Consider the following 17,232-nt stretch of genomic DNA (forward strand, 5'->3'; position numbering starts at 1 on the left):
CTGGAACTAAGGGGCCTGAACAATGAAAAACAGCCCCAGACCATTATTCTTCCTCCACCAAACTTTACAGCTGGCACTATGCATTGGGGCGTTTTCCTGGCATCTGCCAAACCAGATTCATCAGTTGGACTGCCAGATGGTGAAGCGTGATTCATCACTCCAGAGAACGCATGTCCACTGCTCCAGAATCCAATCGAGGCAAGCTTTACACCACTTCAGTCACCACTTGGCATTGCGCATGGTGATCTTAGGCCTGTGTCCGGCTGCTCGGCCATGGAAACCCATTTCATGAAGCTCCTGACAAACAGTTATTGTGCTGATGTTGCTTCCAGAGGCAGTTTGGAACTCAGTAGTGAGTGTTGCAACCGAGAACAGAAGATTTTTACGCGTTATGCGCTTCAGCACTAACGCGGTAAACGCGTGAGCTTGTTTGGCCTACCACTTTTTGGCTGAGCCGATGTTGCTCCTAGATGTTTCCACTTCACAATAACAGCACTAATTTGAAGGGGTGTCCACATACTTTGTATATATAGTGTACATTTGTATTCAATCCGACTATGCCAGTAGAATTGGAAATGAAGTGAATTATGTTATGCTTACTGGATGAAGATAAACGAGCATCCAGACCAGCCTTCCTGATTGAACTTTTGTAAACTACATTTGATTTAAATACTAATAATCTGGTGTGTTGTCGCGAGTCTCAACAACAACGACTTGAAAGGCAGTTTTACACCAGCGAGCCCATCTCTTTTGGAGCATGGCGTTAAATCAGAACGACAAAGAACCATAAGCGCACAAACTCTGAACTACGTTGGCTGTTTAAAAATGACAGATTCATGCTATTCAGATGTGCTAGGAGACAAAGTTCAATGGTAATTATGGAGAGAGTGAAATACCAAGGCTGACCCTTGCTGCTATAGGTTAAGTAGCCCTTCAAAAACTGCATTTTCAAGTTAAAATACAGTAGACTGAAAATGTGTGTGTACGTGTGAGTGAGGAAGAGAGAGAGAGGGTGACTCATATTATATATGACCTATAATCAGCTGGTTCAGAGCTGATGATGTGCTATAGAAGAACAAGTGAAAGTGGAAGGCTGAAAATGGAGGAGGTACTGTGTGTGTTTGTGTCTGTGACAAGGTGGTACTGTGTGACACTGAACAAAGGGACACCAAGTAAAGGCCACTGTGTTCTCATTGAAGAATGCGCAGTCAGACACAGACAGACAGACAGACAGACAGACAGACAGACAGACAGACAGACAGACAGACAGACAGACAGACAGACAGACAGACAGACAGACAGACAGACAGACAGACAGGTTGATGGAGTCAGCCGGGCCAGGGACCGAAGGGCGCAGGGACCGAGGTTGGTGGGTTGGGAGCGCTGGGGTGTGGTGGGGGAAGGGTGTTGTGTGTGTGCAGGAGTGTGTATGTGTGCTCATGCACATCGGGGGGGTGTGTGTGTGTGTGTGTGTGTGTGTGTGTGTGTGTGTGTTTGTAGACCTGGGATTGATGTTACTGACAGAAGTGTAAGAGGTAGACGGGTCCCTGGCTCCCTAAGTGTGTGTGTGTGTGTGTGTGTGTGTGTGTGTGTGTGTGTGTGTGTGTGTGTGTGTGTGTGTGTGTGTGTGTGTGTGTGTGTGTGTGTGTGTGTGTGTGTGTGTGTCTGCCAGCCTGTGAGGACTGTGTGTGGGTGATGAATTAGTGATGGCGGCCGCTGGAGCTGTGTGATCCCTCAGCGGTGGTGACAGCAGCTGTTAGCTATGGCGTCTCCTCCCAGCCACACTCACTCTGGCTCTCTTCATCAAACACCAAGGCTCATTAATGCTGCAGGGCCCAGTGCCGCACAGCCCCACCCCAGGCCTGCTGCATGCAAACTGGGGAAGGGAGGAGGGCTGAGGGGAGACTCCTGGGTCACTGGGGGTGGAGGGTATATGAGGGGATGACAGAAAGTGGATAGGGTCGGAAGATGGTGGGTGTGTGCGTGTGACAGGATAGATGATATACAGGCATTAGACAGCAGTCAGACCCTTAGACACGATATATTTCATCTATGGTGATTCTGACAGGTTTGGCTTGTGTTAGGTAGAGAAGAGCAGGTGTGAGAAAGAGTGTTTGTGAGTGCGTGTCTGTGTGTGTGTGTGTGTGTGGTGTGTGTGTGTGTGTGTGTGGGTGTATGTGTGTGTGTGTGTGTGGGTGTATGTGTGTGTGTGGGTGTATGTGTGTGTGTGTGGGTGTAGTGTGTGTGTGTGTGTATGTGTATATGTGTGTACCTGTAGGTAGGTGATCCTGCTCTGCACCAGGTTAGACAGGTCCCTGGCCTCCTTCACTCTCCAGTCTCCCACTCCATCAGCCTGGCTGAGGTAGTACAGGTCTGTCATGATAGACCTGCACACACATGCACGCACGCACGCACGCACGCACACATACACACAGACGCATAAAAAGAGACCGAAAAAGAAAGCCATAAGTCTAGTGTGCTACATAGCAGACACACATATACAGCAGTTTCCCATCTCTAAAAACCAGCATGGCTCAATTCATTTCAGTGACCCAAATCAGTCACATCCTCAGTGTGGGAAACCTCCTGAGCACAAGTACCTATGCACACTTACACACACATACACTTGTGCACATACACACACGCGTCCTCTGGCAAGACGTAATCATTACTCATGCTTCCATTTTTAATCTTAAACCACAACGTGTGTGTTTGATATGAAGCCATGTCAAACTCCTTTACCCAGAACCCACCAGGGATATATCACAGTCTCCCTGTGAGAGAACTACAACTATCCGCTAGTCACCGAGTTAACATGCACTGTAAATAAAATAAATATTTAAAAAAATACAAATCTAGTTGTTTCAACTAATCATTACTAAGTAACTGGTTACACGTGTTACCAAAAACAAAAAAATGTTGGCCCAAACTTAGCTACAAACGGAGAAAACTTTGGCAAAAGTCCATTTCAAATTATGTGTTTGCTCAACTTGTCTCATATGTTCACTCAACTAAACATGATTATTTGGGCATCTTAACTAAAAAAGTCTGTGCAACTGGTTACACACACAGTACTTTTAACATACATATTTGACACGTTGACATACATAATTACATTGTCCACGTTCAATTATACAGTAATTATTATTCAACAGGTCCTCAACTAGGCTTTGAATGCACAACATCTTGGTTCATGGCATTCCAATCTTCCTGCAACGGTACCATGCCTGTGCCAGTTAATATTGATTTGATTTACTTATGTATTTTAGGTTTTTCTGTTGTCTACTGTTGGTGGGGCATATTATTCTGTTTTAATGTTACTCCTTAATCACTATCATATAAATACAATAGTTTTTCCTGAATTTAAAAAAAATAAATAATAATAATAATAATAATAATAATAAATATATATATATATATATATATATATATATATATATATATATATATATATATTTCTTTCACCTTTGTTTAACCAGGTAAGCTAGTTGAGAACAAGTTCTCATTTACAACTGCAACCTGGCCAAGATAAAGCAAAGCAGTGTGACACAAACAACAACACAGAGTTACACATGGACTAAACAAACGTACAGTCAATAACACAATAGGAAAAAAAAGAAAGTGTATATACAGTGTGTACAAATGGCCTGAGGAGGTAAGGCAATAAATAGGGGCTTACATTTGTTTCTTTAAAAAACAACGCATTGAATAACACATTCATAAATGGCAAGAAAGACAGTCTAAAAATAAATCATAAGGAATACGGTTTTGAAGTGTCTGTCCTACATCTAGGAGATAAAAGAAAGCTCAGGAAAAAAAGTATAATACATATATATATATATATATATATATATATATAGTACCAGTCAAGAGTTTGGACACACCTACTCATTCAAGGGTTTTTCTTTATTTTTACTATTTTCTACGTTGTAGAATAGTAGTGGAGACATCAAAACTATGAAATATGGAATCATGTCGTTACCAAAAAAGTGTTAAACAAATCAAAATATATTTCAGATTGAGATTATTCAATGTAGCGACCCCTTTGACTTGATGACAGCTTTGCACACTCTTGGCATTCTCTCAACCAGCTTCATGAGGTAGTCACCTGGAATGCATTTCAATTAGCAGGTGTGCCTTCTTAAAAGTGAATTTGTGGAATTTCTTTCCTTCTTAATGCGTTTGAGCCAATCAGTTGTGATGTGACAAAGTAGGGGTGGTATACAGAAGATAGCCCTAATTGGTAAAAGACCAAGTTGATATTATGGCAAGAACAGCTTAAATAACCAAAGAGAAACGACAGGTCAGTCAATCTTGAAAATTTCAAGCATTTTGAAAGTTTCTTCAAGTGCAGTAGCAAAAACCATCAAGCACTATGATGAAACTGGCTCTCATGAGGACCGCCACAGGAAAGGAAGACCCAGATTTACCTCTGCTGCAGAGGTTAAGTTCAATAGAGTTACCAGCCTCAGAAATGTCAAGAACAGCTCAAATAAGCAAAGAGAAAGGACATCAACTTTCAGAGGGGGCTGTGTGAATCAGGCCTTCATGGTCAAATTGCTGCAAAGAAACCAATACTAAAAGACTCCAATATGAAGAAGAAATATGAAGAAGAAACAAGCAATGGACATTAGACCGGTGGAAATGTGTCCTTTTTGGTTCAAACCGCCGTGTCTTTGTGAGACGCTGTGTGGGTAAACGGATGATCTCCACATGTGTATTTCCGACAGTGAAGCATGGAGGAGGATGTGTTATGGTGTGGGGGTGCTTTGCTGGTGACACTGTCTGTGATTTATTTAGAATTCAAGGCACACTGCAGCGATATGCCATCCCATCTGGTTTTGGCTTAGTGGGACTGTCATTTGTTTTTTCAACAGGACAATGACCCAACACACCTCCAGGCTGTGTAAGGGATATTTTACCAAGAAGGAGAGTGATGGAGTGCTGCATCAGATGACCTGGCCTCCACAAACCCCCAACCTCAACCCAATTGAGATGGTTTGTGATGAGTTGGACAGCAGAGTGAAGGGAAAGCAGCCAACAAGTGCTCAGCATATGTGGGAACTCCTTCAACACTGTTGGAAAAGCATTCCAAGTGAAGCTGGTTGAGAGAATGCCAAGCGTGTGCAAAGCTGTCATCAAGGCAAAGGGTGGCTATTTGAAGATCTCAAATATATATTATACTCAAATAAATATATTCTGATTTGTTTAACACTTTTGTGGTTATTACATGATTCCATATGTGTTATTTCATAGTTTTGATGTCTTCGTTAGTATTCTACAATGTAGAAAATAGTAAAATAAAGAAAAACTCTTGAATAGGTGTGTCCAAACCTTTGACCGTTAGTGTACGTCGACGTTCAAAGGCACGCATGTGGCATTTCACAATCTTTCCAACATCGTGGATGGTCCCTACGACAGTGGATACTTTCTTAATGGGAAAAATGTATTCATGATTTTTAACTGTGTTGTGCGTGTATGATTTGTCGAACATCGAATGGATATCTGTCAAGCTAGTAATCTGGTTAACTGGCAAGTGCCAGGTAGGGCTAACGTTAGCTACTTAGCTAGGCACCAGGTAGGATAGCTGGCTAGAGCTAATGTTAACTAGCTAAAGTCAGCTGAAGCTCTTGTTTCGAAACACCCCTGTCTAAAAGAGGCAGAATCTGAGACTGGGTGGAATCGATGGAAGAACAGCATCAAATTAAAGATGGATAACTACAGAACCAAGATGAGGAGAGCAGGATGTCAGGTCTCCGTAAACACAGGACAAAGAAGGAGAAGCAATCCAGAGAATGAACTTTTTTTTTTTTTTACAATTTTAATCCAGAGAATGAACCACCACACTCAAACATAAAGAGACCTACGTAAATGGGCTGAAGTGAACTTCCTGCCAAACTTCCCCCTTGGAAAGGACTCGTTGAGTCTTGAAACGCTGAGAGAGGAAATGGTCCAAGAAGTTCAGAAGACGGAAAGGAATTTACCCCTGTTCGATAGGAAGATGCAGACCACATTCGCCCTGCGGCGCCAGGGTATAATCACCGACACTCAAACTGTAAAGGAGTTCCTTGATCTGTGGACTGCTCTGAGCATGGAGTCGCAGGTAAAATTGCAATGCTGTTTTTACACATTTGACCTGTATTAATATATTAGTTGTACTGAATTAAATTGTGATACTGTATTCAAAACTTGTGATAACTTCTAAATACTGTCCTTTGTTGTCTGCCTATTCCAAGTGTAGGTGTATGCAGAGTTCCAGCGAATTACAAACCAGAACCTGCCAAACATCTTCTATGCTGAGATTGACCGTCACACCCCCTCGGTTAATGACCTTGTACAGACAGAGGGCATCGAAGACTGGAAGGACTGCTGGCGCTTTGGTTGACATTCTGAGGTGTCATGATCTACAGGTAAGACGGAGGACTCCACATTATACTGGATTCAGATCTTGGTCTAATGCAAATATCAACTACTTATTAAACCTTGAGGGGAGATGTCCCAGACACAGATTAAGCCTAGCCCTGGACTAAAATAATATCTATGGAGATTCTCCATTGAGCTTGCTTTTTAGTCCAGGACTAGGCTTGATAAGAATTTAAAAAGGCACCTGATAGTTTGCCCTTTTGGTTTCATTGTACCATGTTCCTAATGAAACCGACCTCAGTGATTTTAAGGCTAAATATTGAAATCTTTCTCTGGTACCAGGTTAGATTAGTAAACTGATGTCATAAAATGTACATTCATGTATCCCTTTAGGAACACATGATGCCCACACAAGGTGTACAACTGTTCTCCATGCTCTTCCTGTGTTGCTGCGCTAGTAAGTCTCCGTATTTTTCAAAACATGCTAGGTAGGTTTCCTGTCATTCCAGTAATTTTGTATTATTGTGCCCATTCCCAATCAACCCACTCTAGCTCCTGAGGTGATCTGAGAGGATTAGATGGGTGAGTATGGTCAATCTAGCCAACCATAAGTCAGTGTAGATATATAGCTACATAACATATCTGTCTAGTATTCTCATCTGGATTCAGACGAACCAGAGGTTGGTGACTCACCGGTAGCCGAGGTTGGTGACTCACTGGTAGCCGAGGTTGGTGACTCACCGGTAGCCGAGGTTGGTGACTCACCGGTAGCCCTGCTGACAATCATTGGTGACAATACCAAAACTCCAGTGCACTACAATCCGGTCAAGATCTCTGTCGTCCTGGAGAGTGAAGTTGTGGTGATTGACCTCCCCAGACTGCCGGATGCTTTCCTGGGTAATGTTTGGTCTGATTTATGCTCTACATCTCAGTTATCCGAAAGAACTATCCAACACGTTCGAGTTCATTTAGAAAATCCTTCTATAAATCTTAACTATCATTTGTTGACATTGTTGCATTTTTTTTTTTAACGAAAGGAACCACAAAAGACACTTTCTCTTACCCCCTAATCATCATTACAGTAGCACCTCTACCAGGGTTGGGGTCAATTCCATTTCAATTCAGGAAGTAAACTGAAATTCCAGTTCTAATTTCATTTTATAGGAGGCAATGAGAAAAATTGGAATTGATATTAAAATTTTAGTTTACTTCCTGAATTGAAAAGGAATTGACCCCAACCATGGTGGAAGTGCTACTGTAAAGTGTTCTAATAATTGTAGGTCATGGTGCTTCTTAGATCTGCCATTTCCCTTATATTATTTCCTTGCTCAAATGCGTTGAGATAATTAGCATGTTGTCCACCGTTATTAACATGGCACTTGAATAGGTCTACCGCTGTTACTTTTTTTCATGCATGTTGTCCACTGTTTAACACACAGCACTTGAAAAGGCCTAGCACTGACAAGTTGATTTTGGGGCTTACAAACATTTTTTTCATGCATGTTGTCAGGGTTGGGTCAATTCCATTTTCAATTCAGTCAATCCAGGAAGTGAACTGAAATTCAAATATTTTCCTCAAATGAGGCAATGAGGAAAATATTAGAATTTCAGTTTACTTACCAAATCGACTGAATTGAAAATGACTGACCCAAACCTGACCTCCACAGATTGGGGTCAATATTTCAGTGATCTTTAATTGTGGAACCTTGCACTATATTCTCTAACATGTAAACCTTTTACTGTATTCTCTTTAAAAATGTACCCTGTTATTGTTACTGCAACAATAAATCCATATTATTCCTGGTTTAAAAGCATTCATTTGTACATGTTTTTTAAATAATTTTTTTAACATTTCAATTATTTTGTTTGAGTTAGTGCTACTAAAGAAAACCTACACAATCAGTTGCCACAAAGTTTTTGATTAGATGCACAACTACCGTTTGATTTAAGTAAGTTCTAGTTTTTAATTTACATATTAGCTGTTGCAACTTAAAATAATTGATTACAGGTTATTGGCTAGGAAGTAAGTATTTAAGTTCATACAACATGAAGTTTGTAGTAAAACTACTTGAAAGGGGTGTGTTACGTTTACTTAAACATAATGAGTTAAATCAATTATTTATATTTTAAGTTACTGTAGATCATAGTAATAAAGTTCATTCTAATTACTTTAATTAAGCTACCTGTAATCAAATGTATATTAATTAACAGAAATTATTAAGTACTGTTTATTTAACTAAGAAAGTGAGTTAAGAACACATTCTTATTTTCAATGACAGTCTAGGAACAGTGGGTTAACTGCCTTGTTCAGGGGCAGAACGACAGATTTGTACCTTGTCAGCTCAGGGATTCGATCTTGCAACATTTTGGTTACTAGTCCAACGCTCTAACCCCTAGGCTACCTGCCGCCCCAATCAATACTTTTAAGTTTCATAATAACAACAAAAACGAAGCAATTAGTTGCCACAAATGTATTGAGTTCTGCTAACTTATTCAGTTTTACAGTGTACTTGGCCTTTATTGGTATTTCATTGTAGCTTATGCCTATTTGTGAGAAGTGCAACATCATAAGCATTTTATTTTAGTCTTAGAAAACTTTTTATGGTTATTTCTCACATTGATTGATCAGCCGCAAACGAACATGTTGCTATTGTTCCTGTTGTCTCCCCTTGAATCTTACAATGAGGGTAATGCTTTTAGGGCCTGATGCCTCTTAAATGCGGAGAACTTGAAGTGTTTTTCCCATAGACTTGCCATTATTTTGCTACAATTACCTCCACGTATCATCATGAAAAGAACTGGAAGCAGTTTGATATTCAGAGTTTTTTTACATTTTGTTTTTAATTCAATAGAGTTGAATTTGTCTTTTCTTACTTCCACAAAGCATTCCAGGATGTATGCAACTGTCACGCCCTGACCATAGAGAGCCCTTGGTTCTCTTTGGTGTTTTGGTCAGAGCGTGACTAGGGATGTTCTAGTCATTGTATTTCTATGTTGGTGAGTTGTATGGTTCCCAATTAGAGGCAGCTGGTAATCGTTGCCTCAAATTGGGGATCATATTTAAGTAGCCTTTTTCCCCACGTGTTTTGTGGGATATTGTTTTGAGTGAGTGCATGTAGCACTACGGTACTTCATGGTTGTTGTTTGTTTCTTGGTTTGTTTAAGTTTCGCTAAAATAAAGATGTGGAACTCCAATCACGCTGCGCCTTGGTCTGTCTCTCCTCACGATCGTGACAGCAACAAGCATGCCCCTTTCAAACAATACCGAATTAAGGGCAGAGACAACCCTGGTTCTCAGATGAACTAGCTGAAATCATAAGGTAATGGAATGCTGTGTGGGCTAAAGCAAGAAGGTCTGATTTGGCTGAAGATTGGATGGCTTTTAAACACCTTTGGAATCAGGGTGTGGCTTTGACCCGAAAGCTGCAAGCAGACAACTACCTCAAATCTACTGCTGATAATCTGAATAATTCTTCAAAATAGATGCACAGCTTTCTAAACAACTGCTGGTAGGTGGTAACTGAGAACCTCTGTTTTAATCAGCATTTTCTTGATGCAGGTCGATTATTTGATAGGGTTAAAGGTCAAAATGAGTCCCCTGTGAAATGACCTGATACCCCTGTCCACTCCTTCTCCAGGTTCTCTGTCTCAGAGGTGCGTAGAGCGGTGAAAGCAATTGATGTCAAACAAATCCCCTGGCCCTGATGGTCTAGACCCCCGCCTATTACAATAAGCTGCAGACATAATTGCTCCCCCTTTAACATGCACTTTTAACCTCACTATAAAATGTAATGAAATCCCCAAGTTGTGGGAATCAGCATTTTACCTACTTCTTTTGAAATGAGGTGACCCCAGTCTACTGAATAACTATAAGCCCATCTAAATTCTGTTTTGGCAAAAGTATTGGAGTTCCTAGTCAATAAGCAGCTTAAGGCCTACTTCCAGGAAAACAATATTTTCAGTGGTATGCAATCAGGTTTCAGGACAAGCCACAGCACTGTTACAGTAATATTGAAGGGTTTGGATGATATTTACTGTGCTCTGGATAAGTTGCATTGTGTATCAGATTGGTTCATAGATTTGTCAAAGGAATGGGACACTGTGGACCATACTGTATTGGTGCAGAGACTGAAGTGTATTGGGATTACTGGTCATGCTCTAGAGTGGTTTGTGAAATACCTGTCAATTAGAACCCAGTGTGCTAAGGCAGATGGTTGTAAGTCTGACATCATAGAGGTGCACTCAGGTGTTCCTCAAGGATCCATTTTAGGTCCCCTGTTTATTATCTAGATCAACAACATTGGGAGACATGTTGAGACAGTTGATGTAAATGTTTAATGCGAATGACACTGTCTCTATTCAAGTTGCAGCAGTTTGATTTTGGCTTTTGAAAAATCTCAAACTGCATTTAACATCAAAAATAATCTGTACAACTTGAAGCTTGTTCTGAACACTCTGAAAACCATGTCATTACTACCTTGGAAGGGAATTCCATATAGCAAGTCAAGAAGTACAAATATCTGGGCGTTTGGTTGGATGAGAAGCAGAGCTTCACTACTCATCTTGAGAACCTGGTAAAGAAGATCAGGTTGAGAATAGGTTTTATTACCGGTATGAGGCTCATTTTTCTTTGGAGGCCAGAAAGAGCCGCTACGGTGTACATTCCTCTCTGTCTTGGACTACAGTGATGTAATTTATATGCAGACCTCAAGCACTACCCTGAAGGCACTTGATTCTGTGTTTCACGCAGCTCTTAGGTTTATTACCAACCAAAAGCGTTTGACACACCACTGTGATCTCTATAGTGCTGTTGGCTGGTCTTCGTTGACTACAGTACATAGATCATAGTATACCAATGTTGAAGCCTAAGGCCATTTTGGGCAAACTGCCACTTTCTCTGTTGTTCTTTAAGGTCAGAAAATAGATATCAGTTATGGTCTCACTCCTACTTACTTTTAACGGTTCCTAAAATCTGAACGGATCATGGCAAAAAGCGTTTCAGCTACTCAGCTCCGTGGTCTTGGAATTCTCTCCAGACCAGCTTGAAACACCATGATCTTGTTCCTTTGGAGGAGTTTAGTTGGTTGACTAGCATATTACCGAGGAATGTGATTGTCATTAGGATTTGATGCAGTGGTACACATGATAGATTATCTACGACGCTTATTTGTTTCTGTGATTGAAATGTATATGCTACAGCATTTTAATGTGTCTGATCAGATATTAGCAAACTAATAGATGAATTGCCACCTCCACTTATTTGCCCAGCCAGAGATCAAATAGCCAAATATACAGATGGAGATTCAGTGAAACAAAATCACATTGATTGATTATCAGACAAGTCAAGGGCTTTTAGTCGGGATATAGCCCCTACAGGCTACTACGCGAGTGAAGAGCTAAATTATCCACCTGCTATACTAGGCTAGCGTAGGCTACATAACATGCTAGCAAGATTTTCGGATTACACTGTTAGACAAGAAAACTAGACTAAAGATTATAATCATGAACACTCACCTCAATTCGGCTAACATTTTGCCAGCCTAACTGTACCCAAATATTCAAACTGAGATTCTGACATTGATTGAATTATCAAGACGAGTCCCAACACTTGTCTCAAAACAGCGCATTAATGCTGTCGCAATCATAACGGTACAAACATTATAGTTGATAATACTTTAAAGCTATTTCTTTAAAGTATTTAAAATGGTAGGATGACTTTGGGAGTTTCAGTAAGCAACAATATGATATATGCCTTCAATGGCATTAGCCTACTTTATTCCAGTATTTTCATCATTCAGTGATATTCATTCCCATAATTATTGATTGACCCATCCAGTCGTGGTTAAGAAAACGTGCTTTCGTAGTGGTGGGTTTTGCGAAGTGAAGTGACATGCCTCGCACATTTTAGAACTGCTACGTGGAGGGAAACATCCTAGTAACAGGTGCTGCCTAGCAACCATCATTATGAAGCATCAAATCTCATGAACACACGCCGCTTACGCCGAATTTAGCTATGACTAGTCTTATTTTTTAACGGTGCAATGTGTAAATTCTGATCCCAAAGTCGTATGTAGATACGCCCGACCTTAAGGCCAACTTTTGAAATCCCAACTGGAGCAACCGGCCCCAAGTGAATGTATCGTTTGGATTTGCCCACAATGTTCCCACCAGCCTATTCCCACAACCTTTAAAGAACAGATGAAATGTGTTCAAGGAGCATTCTTGCAACAACAAGTGAAAGTGTTTGCATCAAACATTGTAGAATCATCCACACAACTGGACAGTTTTTGTGTTTTGAGAAGATATTTTTTTCCCCACAATGTGATGCTCCAACAAAATGTTTTCTGGGAACGTTCTTGTAACATCAGGTGAAAAGGGTCCATATCGGGACTATATTTACATGACACATTTAAATATATATATATTCTATAAAATACAGAACATTTCCAATGCATATTTTGAGTTTTGTAGATAAGCACCATATCCTGACAAATTCTGAATCCCCCACCACACACACACAATGCGCCAGGGCATTGACTCTACAAGGTGTTGAAAGCGTTCCACAGGGATGCTGGACCATGTTGACTCCAATGCTTCCCATAGTTGTGTAAAGTTGGCTGGATGTCCTTTGAGTGGTGGACCATTCTTGATACACACAGGAAACTGTTAAGCGGGAAAAGAAAACTAGCAGCGTTGCAGTTCATGACACAAACCGCTGCTTCTAGCACTTATTACTATGCCCCATTCAAAGGTACTTAAATACCTTTTTCTTGCCTATTCACCCTCTGAATGGCACACTTACACAATCCATGTCTCAATTGTCTCAAGGCTTAAAAATCTTTCTTAACCGGTCTCCTCCCCTTCATCTACAAGGATTGAAGTGGAAGTGACATCAATAAGGGATCATAGCTTTCACCTGGATTCACCTGATCAGTCTATGTCATGGAAAGAGCAGGTGCCCTTAATGTTTTGTACACTCAATGTATATGATATTGGGATTACTCCAAATTATCCACATTATTTTAGGTGAATGTTTTTTGCATCCTAAAATAAATAATCATTTGCACAACTGGACAGTTTTGGGAACATCTCTTTTGTGATGTCCCAACAATGTTCCCACCAGACTGTTCCCACAATCTAATGAAACATTCTGGGAACCTTTTAAAGAACAGACAAAATGTGTTCTAGGAACATTCGTGCAACATCAGGTGAATCTTTTTTGCACCCTAAAATAAATATTGTATAATCATCCGCACAACTGTTTTGGGAACATATCTTTGTCCCCACAATGTGACGTCCCCACAACGATTTCGTCCCGCCGGCCCTAGAGAGGTTAAAGGTGCATTATGTATTAATCGCTTCGCTATTTCCTGTGTAACTAGTTCCTAACCTTTTTTTTGTTATGATGCCCAAATAATAATTTGTAGTTGAATGAACTTATGAGACAATTTGAGAAAACCCATTTTAAGTTCTCATGTTGGAGCTATACTTGGGCCAACTAAACATTTTAAATTCAGGTAACACTGACTGAAGAGTTGAGTAAACAAAACAAAAAGGCTGTGGAACCAGTTACTTAATAATATTCAGTTTTTTTTTTACAGTGTGGGAGAATAGGCAGACAGACCCTGTGGGCTTTGGGAGACGAGGGGGGCTTCTTTTGTTGGTTGTATACTTGTGTGTGTCTGTGTGTGTGTCTGTGTGTCTTTCTGTATGCATGCTCCGTCTCCTTTTCTGTGTGGCTTGTGGGGGCTTCCTCTGCCCGGCGCTTGATGCAGACTTTCGAAGCTGCAGGCTGGAGACAGGGGTTGACGGGCGGCTGAGCTGAGCAGCCCTGAGTACTGATTACCCGCTCCAATTGGTGAGCAATTATTGCCCCATTTACAAGTACCCAATAAATCAACAAGGAGGCAGAGAAAAGGAGGGAGGGAGGGAGGAGGGGAGAGAGGGCTGGGGGGCACTGCAGTCTTACAGGGCCCATCAACTACGTGAACGTGTGTCTCATGTCTCAACCGCTCCCCGCTCTCGGTGAGCTCAAGGCCAACACAAAGGAAGAGAGCTGCTGGAAGAGAGGAGTGGAAAGGAAAAGTGTGTGTGCATGTTTCTGTTTCTGTGTGTGTGGCGGGACGGGGGGCCAGCCTGTGGAAGGCTTTTAAGAGGTGAAATCAAATGTTATTGCAGTGTGTGTGCATGTTTGTGTTTATGTAGTGTTTGTATCTGTCTGTGTGTGTGTGTGTCTCTGACCTCTGCTGGTGTCCCAGGTCTTGTAGCAGGGTGTCAGCCTGTCTGGGCCTCTCCCCGGCCTCCACATGGCCCAGGCTCTTCACCTCGCTGCGGACAAAGTACCAGAGCTCCCTCACACCGTTCTCTACCCTCCGCCTCAGCTCCTCCTGGGTGGGGCCTGGACCTGAGGGGTGGTGGGGATGGTGGAGGGAAGAGAGGAAGGAGGGAGGGAGCGAGGGGGGATAGAACAACTATTATGAGCAGAAAGCACAGGTAGAATTGTCATTGAACACATGGGAGCTTCAGGAACAGACAGGATCGTCTGCTTTCTCAATCTCTGCCTCTCAACCTCCCTCCCAAGGCGTTGCTTTGATCAGAGCAGTTTTAGCGCATCTGTTTTGTCCGTACAGGATGGAACACCACACTTCACCGAGCCAGCCTCATAGAAATAGAATGTCTATGGTCAGCCTGCAGTACAACAAGGAAGTGAGTGATCCATGTGGAGGAAGAGCCAGCCGGTTATGTGGTTACTGTCAAGAACAATAAAGTAAGGTTAAGGAAGGATGGTCTGAAATAGGAGAGAAGAAAAGTTACTGCTCCCTCTTCTCGCTTTGCCCCTCAGGCTCCGCCCCTCCGCTCTCAAATTCAAAAGGCTTTATTGCTATGAAAAGTTAGATTTTTTTTTCTTCTTCTTTATTTGGGGGGGGTCAGCTTAATATTGCGGGAAGTTTGTTGCTTCCATCACGTAATTGTCTGCATCATTTCCAATCCCCCATATTTGTTAGGTAAATATATATCCGTACATACACATATGCAAACCCTACCACCCTTCCCCCAATTGGAGTAAACTAATAAACAATAACACTTAGGCTTCTACCTTCAGTTTATACATCTTATACACATTTTACAGACAATCTATTTTACAATAGTTATATTTTGTTTGTTTTTAGTCCTTTAGTCTTTCTGATGTCCATCCAGTTGAATTTCTATTTGTAACTGTGCTATTTCACAACATTTCTGAACCTATATACATTTTACAGACCCCATATGTTTTACATTTTTTATCTTGTTATTAGTCTCATCCTTCAGCTCCATTCAACCCCTCCCATCTACAGTATCTCACAAAATTGAGTACACCCCTCACATTCTTGTAAATATTTGAGTATAATCTTTTCATGTGACAACACTGAAGAAATGACACTTTGCTACAATGTAAAGTAGTGAGTGTACAGCTTGTATGACAGTGTAAATTTGCTGTCCCCTCAATAACACAACACACAGCCATTAATGTCTAAACCGCTGGCAACAAAAGTGAGTACACCCCTAAGTGAAAATGTCCAAATTCGGCCCAAAGTGTCTATTTTATGTGGCCACCATCATTTTCCAGCACTGCCTTAACACTCTTGGACATGGAGTTCACCAGAGCTTCACAGGTTGCCACTGGAGTCCTCTTCCACTCCTCCATGACGACATCACGGAGCTGGTGGATGCTAGAGACCTTGCACTCCTCCACCTTCCGTTTGAGGATGTCCCACAGATGCTCAATAGGGTTTAGGTCTGGAGACATGCTTGGCCAGTCCATCACCTTTACCCTCAGCTTCTTTAGCAAGGCAGTGGTCGTCTTGGAGGTGTGTTTGGGGTCGTTATCGGGATACTGCCCTGCGGCCCAGTCTCCGAAGGGAGGGGATCATGCTCTGCTTCAGTATGTCACAGTACATGTTGGCATTCATGGTTCCCTCAATGAGCTGTAGCTCCCCAGTGCCGGCAGCACTCATGCAGCCCCAGACCATGACACTCCCACCACCATGCTTGACTGTAGGCAAGACACACTTGTCTTTGTACTCCTCACCTGGTTGCTGCACATACGCTTGACACCATTGGAACCAAATAAGTTTATCTTGGTCTCATCAGACCACAGGACAGGTTCCAGTAATCCATGTCCTTAGTCTGCTTGTCTTCAGCAAACTGTTTGCGGGTTTTCTTGTGCATCATCTTTAGAAGAGGCTTCCTTCTAGGACGACAGCCATGCAGACCAATTTGATGCAGTGTGCGGCGTATGGTCTGAGCACTGACAGGCTGACCCCCCACCCCTTCAACCTCTGCAGCAATGCTGGCAGCACTCATACGTCTATTTCCCAAAGACAACCTCTGGATATGACGCTGAGCACGTGCACTCAACTTCTTTGGTTGACCATGGCGAGGCCTGTTCTGAGTGGAACCTGTCCTGTTAAACCACTGTATGGTCTTGGCCACCGTGCTGCAGCTCAGTTTCAGGGTCTTGGCAATCTTCTTATAGCCCAGGCCATCTTTATGTAGAGCAACAATTCTTTTTTTCAGATCCTCAGAGAGTTCTTTGAACTTCCAGTGACCAGTCAGTATGAGGGAGTGTGAGAGCGATGACACCAAATTTAACACACCTGCTCCCCATTCACACCTGAAACCTTGTAACACTAACAAGTCACATGACACCGGGGAGGGAAAATGGCTAATTGGGCCCAATTTGGACACTTTTGTTGCCAGGGGGTTAGACATTAATGGCTGTGTGTTGTGTTATTGAGGGGACAGCAAATTTACACTGTCATACAAGCTGTACACTCACTACTTTACATTGTAGCAAAGTGTCATTTCTTCAGTGTTGTCAAATGAAAA

General features: G+C 41.8%; 1 protein-coding gene across 2 annotated transcripts in view; it reads right to left on the reverse strand.

The window, feature by feature from the left end:
• LOC106571665 (alpha-(1,6)-fucosyltransferase) overlaps nucleotides 1-17,232 on the reverse strand; it is a 152,758-nt gene that overhangs the window by 27,550 nt on the left and 107,976 nt on the right. For both annotated transcript variants that reach the window (XM_014144979.3, XM_014144980.3), the window contains exons 4-5: nucleotides 14,605-14,767; nucleotides 2,273-2,387 (exon numbers count right to left, since the gene is read on the reverse strand). In XM_014144979.3, coding sequence (XP_014000454.1) covers nucleotides 2,273-2,387; nucleotides 14,605-14,767 — 278 coding nt within the window. The remainder of the gene's footprint in view (nucleotides 1-2,272; nucleotides 2,388-14,604; nucleotides 14,768-17,232) is intronic.

This window comes from Salmo salar, chromosome 15 (assembly GCF_965601325.2).
Source record: "Salmo salar chromosome 15, fSalSal1, whole genome shotgun sequence".
In the NCBI taxonomy this organism is placed as follows: Eukaryota; Metazoa; Chordata; class Actinopteri; order Salmoniformes; family Salmonidae; genus Salmo; species Salmo salar.